Source organism: Quercus robur, chromosome 3 (genome assembly GCF_932294415.1).
Source record: "Quercus robur chromosome 3, dhQueRobu3.1, whole genome shotgun sequence".
Taxonomy (NCBI): Eukaryota; Viridiplantae; Streptophyta; class Magnoliopsida; order Fagales; family Fagaceae; genus Quercus; species Quercus robur.
In genome coordinates, this window is record NC_065536.1 from 39,986,631 (window position 1) to 39,993,776 (window position 7,146).

Sequence of the window (7,146 nt, forward strand, 5' to 3'; positions counted from 1 at the left end):
AAATCTTCTTGTAGCTTAAAATTAGGTTTTAACATTCACATGCACAAGAATGGTACAAACCACAATTCACATAGAATATTGTGTGAGAAATCAAGCAAGTCCAAGAAATTCCAAAATAGCAGTTAAAAAATAATCACGATATACAGAGATCATCAAAAATTGCTAATGTGAATATTAGCAATAAAATAACTTGAGAAGGTAAATATTGCACTCAGAATAAAATCCCTTGACCAATAAAAATATAATAAATCAATCAAATATGAAAAACACGGACTTATAGAAACAAAAGCACAATGGGATATGACATCCTAGAATACCTGTTTGAGAGAGATCTCATAAGAACGAACAGCCTCTTCAAATGAACAAGGGGAAGAATTATTCCAAGCAAGTGTTGCTGCTAAAAAAGAAACTCCCTCGTACTCATCTAACTCAATCTGTTACAATCATATTGTTATTTTCAGCTTACAACTTTGAACTAACATGTTGTGTTCTAAACCTAGAGAATGAAATAATAAGCACGACGTGGGGAGGCATTATCCAAAAAAAAAAGGGCAAAAAAATAGAAGTTTACCTGAGGAATGAAAAGGTAAGAACCAGCCTCATTCATCTTGGAAGATGCAATGTTGAAATTAATATCCATAAAACCATAAATCATTATAAATGTTGAATCAGTTGAAAGATATCTGCAGAGAAATTAAACAAAAATGCTTAAATTTATTTGAAGGAAGTCACAATTCATCTTAAAGTGAGTACTTTCATAGAAGGGGAGGAGAATGCATGGGGTGGGGGAGGGGGGGGGGGGGGTGTTGGAAATAAAAAGATAAAAAAGGGAAAAGTAGAAATGGAATTGTATCGAAAGAGTCACGCTAATTTTGAACAATGAAGCATCAGTTTGACAAAGGTGAAACAAATCCACACCAACAACCATGTTGTTGGTCTTGAACCTCATTCAAAAAACTAGCTCAAATATGTAAAGAGGACATCCTCTAACCCAACTTCATAAGGTTTAAGGCTTATAGCATACATTATAGTCTCTCATTGTAATTACCCACTCTAGTTTTAATCAATACCAAGACAATTAACTTCTAAAGAGCCCGATGAACCTAGATTTTGGCCAATAAATGCCACATGGGGTGATAGCCTTTCCAGGCTGGTAAGTTGTAACAGCTAATAATGCTAAGTATTAGTACTTTCGTACTGTTTGTGCAATGCAGTAACCTCTAATAAACATTAGATATGAGATGGTTGTTAATCCTAGAAAGACATCTATATTTCAAAGCAAATGAACACATTAAAAATTTTCCAAGGGCCAGGTTCAAGTGAGATAATTGTTCATCCTACAAAGAGACTATGCACAACTCTAGTTGAATCTATATTTCAATTCAAATCACACATGTAACAATTTTCCAACGGTCAAAGTTAAGTTACATATGATTTAACTCTTTGTCATTTGATACACTAAAGTTTTCAGGTCTTATTCAGTGAGCAAATTTACTTTTAGGAAAGGCATAAATGGAAGAAATGAGATCCACCTTTTGGTCAAATTCTGCTCTCCTGAAGTACAGGAAGAAGAATTTGTAAAGTAAATTGCAGCACCAATTCCGAAAACACCACGGCTTCCATTCAAATACAATGACTTATATGTTGGATTGCCTGTATTCTTGGAGAGAAAAAACAAAGGATACACTGACAACTCCGGTTGACAGCAAAACCAATTCAAAGCTTTTGGACCAGGAGGCACAGCCACCTGCAGATACACAGTCACATTGCATGATCCATAGGACATCCTATTAGTATTAGAAACTTGTACAACTTGGCACATTCGAGTTCTTCATATCCAGATTTTAAATACTTATTTTTCAAACATGTTACTTCCTTTGTCCCAGTTTGTTTGTCCTCTATTCTATTTTGAAATGTCCTTAAATATTGTTCTGTTTCTAAAAGTAAAAGTTATTAATTTACTAATATTCCTATTATACCCCTACTTTATTTTCAAAACTATTTGAAAAGAAAACTAATAAATATTTAAAAAATCAATCTAATCGGGACACATTTTTAGTTGCCTCATTAACTCTTAAAAAAAAAAAAAAAAAAAACTAATAAATTTATTTAAGGGTAGTTTTGTAAACTTATACATTTTTATAGGATAAACAAGACAATAAATGATATTCCCTTAAAAAGTTTGACTTTTCAAAACAGGATAAACAAATTGGGATGAAGGGAGTACTATTCAACACCTCATAATCATGTTGTATTCCAAAACTGAACCAAAAAATAACATAGAATTGGAGAAGTTGCTTAGAAATCACATCACAAATGGGCCATAGTTTTATTTATTTATTTATATATTTTTTTTATTACTCCATAATGATTACCATGAGACCAAGACACCAATAAGTCTATTTTGTGTCCAGCTTATTTGGCTAGCTTTTAGATGTTATATACCTCACTTTTTCAAAGAAAAGTATAATTTTATCACATTTTCAGCAAAAAGCTAAATAAACTAATGTTAGTCAAATGCACACTTCACACATTGAATTTTGACATAAATACAATGTCCACTTATTTTAATATACCCAATCAACTAAAGAACGAGAATTCACTCAATTAAACCATCAAGTTTCCATAAAATAAATATCACATATAGAAATAATGACATAAAGTCAGCAAAAAAAAAAAAAAAAAGATTCAAAATGCCTCAGCTTTTGTTACCTGAAACCTGAGAACTCCACTAGCAGAAGAAGGAGGGTCCAATTTCAACTTCTCAACAGCCTCTTTGATACTCTGGAGACCATGCTCAAGCGTCAACGCCGGAGGCAGTGTACGCGTAATGCAGGTCTCAAACGCTAAATCCCCGTCCACAACTTCCGACGATTCTCCGATTTCAACCACCGGGCCGTCGAATTTCACCGCTTCAACAGCCTAACAAAACCACAAAATGAAAATCCATTCAATTGTGAGAATTGCGAAATGCGAAAGAGGAAATTAATTGAGGAGATTGGGAGTGAGACTGACCACTGGATTTGGGTTTTGAGGAGAGAGACGGAGAAAGGAATTGTGGGTGAGAAATGTGAGAGTTTGCAGTGGAAGGAGAGAGCGTTTGGTGCGGAAATGGAGGTTTGAGAGTGAAGGAGAAAGCGTGTGACGGTGAGGGTGTGAGAGTTGGGATTTCATTGACAGTAAGGAAGAAGAGAGAGTGTGTGTTTGTGTTTGTGCTTGTGTTTGTGTGCTCGCGCGCTGTGCATGGATGGAAAGAAAATTTAAACTTTCGAGGCGAAAGGATAAGAAAATCCAGAGGAATGGTGGTGGTGGTACTGCCAGTTAACGTACGATATGGGCCATTATCTATTGTGGGAAAAGCATATATCATTTCTCTTCTTTTTAATGGTTTGGACACGGAAGTTGCAGCCTGGCCCATTGTGATCCAGCTTAAGTTTGAGATCAATTACTCATTTTGTGCCGGGGAAAATTGGTGATTTTTTTTTTATGCGAATTTTTTGAAGAAGAATAATTTTATTATATGTTTATTTAATTATATTTCTACCCAATTAATTAAAAATAAACTAATCACTTCATAATTCACGTGTTTAGAGACTTTTTTTCATCATATAAGTGTTAAGTTATAAGTTATTTATCACATTTTCCCATTCGATTTAAACTTATGAGCTCAACTTTTAACTTTTATGTACAATTTTTTTTATAGGTTATACACAAAATTTTAAAACTTCACTATTTTTATTTAAAAAAAAATAGAAGTACACTTTAACACATGTTTGACAAAAAACTAAATAAATTGTTTCTAACACAGACACATATATGATGTATCCTCCATCTAATATGCATGTAGTTTTTTTTTTTTTTGACCATTCTTCTAATGCAATAGGTGAGAAATGTGTGGTTGTTTACGGTGGCAACTCCAGGAATTTTGTTCAAGGTGTTCCTTAGGAAGCATAAATTACACAATTTTATTTCTTTTTAGCCTTTAGGTAATTAGGTTTGATTCAATATTATTAATTTCATTCCATAACGGCCGGAAAATACCGTGCCGGTAAACAAACCAAAACAGTAACCCACCCTCACTTTGGAAAAAATTTCAAATCATTCTGATCTATTTCGAGTGTTTCGGTAAATACCGGCCGAAATTCAAGATTCGGCCAGCATGAAGTTTGTGCTTTAAAAAAAAATTTTGTTAAAACCAAAACAAATTTGCATTCTATAAACCAAAAAACCTCAAAAGGAAAAAAAAAAAAAAAATTGTATTGAGAAATTTGATATTCAAAACTTGAGAAGAGGCACTACCACACTAATACTGGTAAAAGACACGGAAGTTATGAATAAGGAGGAAGGCAAAATGTAGATGTAAAAGTGTTGATGAAGATGTGATAAAATTTAAAAGTATGAAGTGTAAAAATCGAGGAGACAGAAAACATGTGTGGTTAAGAATAAATAGGAAAAAATAATTAAAAATAAGAAGTAAGTAACATATGTCTGATGAGGAAAAAGAATATTGTAATAAAAAATAATAAAAGGTTGAAAATTGTGTTGTATTGGGCAGTGTGTTTAGTCGAAAGAATCAAGCCACTGCCTAGCATGTAGTAGTTTTATTATAATTTTTTTTTTAAAGATTTTAGTTCAATTTTTTTTTTTTGAGTTTTTTTCTTTTTGCTTGAAAGACCCCAATATATTGTTAAGTTGCTCAAATTATGGATCAAAATTTAATTTTATTGGCATAAAAAAAGTTCAAGGTGGTCCCAAAATTTTTTTAAAGGTAAATAAATATAAAATTTTAAATTATTATTATTATATATATATATATATATATATAGTTTAGTTTGTATAGTGTTTTAAAATTATTGGGATTAATGTGTGGTAATATTTGGAACCATTTGAAAAATGGACGCCAATTTATAGCATAGACTTCTTTTCTATCAAAATTTTAATTTTCATTGAAATCTGGATTTATGTACTTGTTCAATCAATTCCTGAAACTAAAAGAAAATATTATTTATTAAAAGCCAGAGTAGGTTGTCTTTGCGAAACCATTACTCTCTACAAGAAGCACAATCAGAGGCATCTAATTATTCATCCCTCATCATACAATCATCTAATAATTAATCTTGACCAATTGGGAGAGCACCTTGAGTCCCTGATTACTTGTGAGGTCTTTGAATAAAATAATCTAATAAGAAATTTCTCACATTTTATTTGTTGATTTTTGTTACATATGCACATGATATAATTGTTAATTGATAGTTGTATTATATTTGTCTCTCCTGAATTACTCTTTAAGTAAATTTATAACAATAATAACAATGAAACTTATATAATAATAATAACAACAAAATAGCAAGATGCTTAGTCTGTTTGATAACGTTGTTCTAGTAACGTTATTTGTATTTTTTAGAAATATGTGTAGGTGAAAAAGTATGTGAAAATACGTGTAATGTTGTTTAAAAACTAAAAAGTGTTGCTTAAAATGCCATACTAAATGGCCCCTTAAAGTCCCATGAAATAGTCAGTAAATTTGTAGAGAAAATAAAAGCAAAATGGCAGTAAAGTAAAATAATATGATAAGAGGATGAAAAAGGTACAAAAGAAGAAAGGTGAACGAAATTGAAAGAATGAAGATCTACAAGAGGCAAACAATGAAGGAGACAAGATCAACGATGTGAGGGTGATTGCAGAAATGTGACAACAACGACTATCTGGGCTCTGGTAGTGGTATTTGCTTTGCTCTCTTTTTCTTTTTCTTATATTATTTCATTTTTTTTTTTTTTTGGAAAAAATCCAAAACTAACCCTCTAACTTTCAGTCTTTTTCATTTCAATACTCTAACTTTCAGTTTTGTCATTTCAATCTTCTAACTTTCAATTGTTGTCAATTTGGTATTCTATTAACCATCTGTTAACTGTCTCCGTTAAATGAGCAAAATGACGTCGTTTTGGCTTTTTTTTTTCTTTTTTAATTTTCGTAATTAAAAGAAATTAAAAAAACTATTATTAAAAAAAAAAAAAAAAGTTAGGGGAACGACGTCGTTCCCCTAACCTAAAATCAAAACACAATTCCTACCTAATCATCCACCACCGCTTCTCCTCTACAAATTGATATCCAACCATTACCTCTATACAAGCATATATCCACCTCAAGTCATTACACCTCAGTGTCTCATCCATACAAACACTACACTAGAAGCTTTTTTTGACTAGGAAAATGGCTAGAGTCTTATCTTTGTTCACTTTTCTTGGTTGGGTTCTTCTCAAAGATCTCATTAATAGCAAGCACTTGCCCATTGCTCTTCTTGACCTTCTTCAGCTTCCTCATAAAATACCAGAACTTGGACTTGGCGCGAACCTCGTTCGTGGCCCAAAGCTTCATGCGGTAAATCTTAGGGTGCTCATCAGATTCAGTGGGCAAAGCACGCTCAACAACTTGGTACTGGTTGAACCTGAAAGTAACCATTTCCGATAACAAGTTGAGATCTCTGAAGCCTCTCTCTCTCTCGGTGTGTATGAAGAAGTCTCTGTTCACTTTTCTTTTCCTTGGATTTCTTGGCTTAATTTCTTTTCCAGCTGAAGCTGTCATAAAGGAGTACCAATTTGATGTGAGAAACTTTAGGGATGTGAGAAACTTTACACGATTTGTGTTTGATTAGGCAGGAATTGTGTTTTGATTTCATGGTCAGGGGAACCACGTTGTTCCCCTAAATGTTTTTATTTATTTATTTATTTAATAACAGTTTTTTTTTAATTGCTTTTAATTACCAAAAAAAAAATTAAAAAAAAAAAGAGACAAAACGACATCGTTTTGCTTATTGAACGGAGACAATTAATAGATGGTTAACTAAATACCAAATTGACAACAATTGAAAGTTAGAGGACTGAAATGACAAAACTGAAAGTTAAAAGACTGAAATGAAAAATGCTAAAAGTTAGAGGGTCAGTTTTGGATTTTTGCCCTTTTTTTTTTATACTAGCCAATTTTCATATTTCAATCGAAACCCCGAAATCCAACAGTATGGTCGATATTGTCCAATAATAACCAGTATTTCTAGCAATTAAGATAAACACGTTTTCTGTACTTGTTTACGACATATTTTGGCTGAATCGGTCAGTACGATACGATATTAACTCGATTGATGCAAACTCT

At 32.3% G+C, this 7,146-nt stretch overlaps 1 protein-coding gene across 5 annotated transcripts in view; it reads right to left on the reverse strand.

Moving 5' to 3' along the window:
- LOC126718007 (protein PHYLLO, chloroplastic) overlaps positions 1-3,327 on the reverse strand; it is a 50,528-nt gene extending 47,201 nt beyond the window's left edge. For 3 of the 5 annotated variants that reach the window (XM_050420027.1, XM_050420026.1, XM_050420025.1), the window contains exons 1-5: positions 3,016-3,323; positions 2,713-2,922; positions 1,533-1,747; positions 572-683; positions 318-434 (exon numbers count right to left, since the gene is read on the reverse strand). In XM_050420027.1, coding sequence (XP_050275984.1) covers positions 318-434; positions 572-683; positions 1,533-1,747; positions 2,713-2,922; positions 3,016-3,174 — 813 coding nt within the window. In that variant the 5' untranslated portion in view covers positions 3,175-3,323. Of the gene's footprint in view, positions 1-317; positions 435-571; positions 684-1,532; positions 1,748-2,712; positions 2,923-3,015 lie in introns of those variants that run through there. The other 2 variants (XM_050420028.1, XM_050420029.1) reach the window with 2 other exon arrangements.
- Between the last annotated feature and the right edge of the window lie 3,819 nt (positions 3,328-7,146).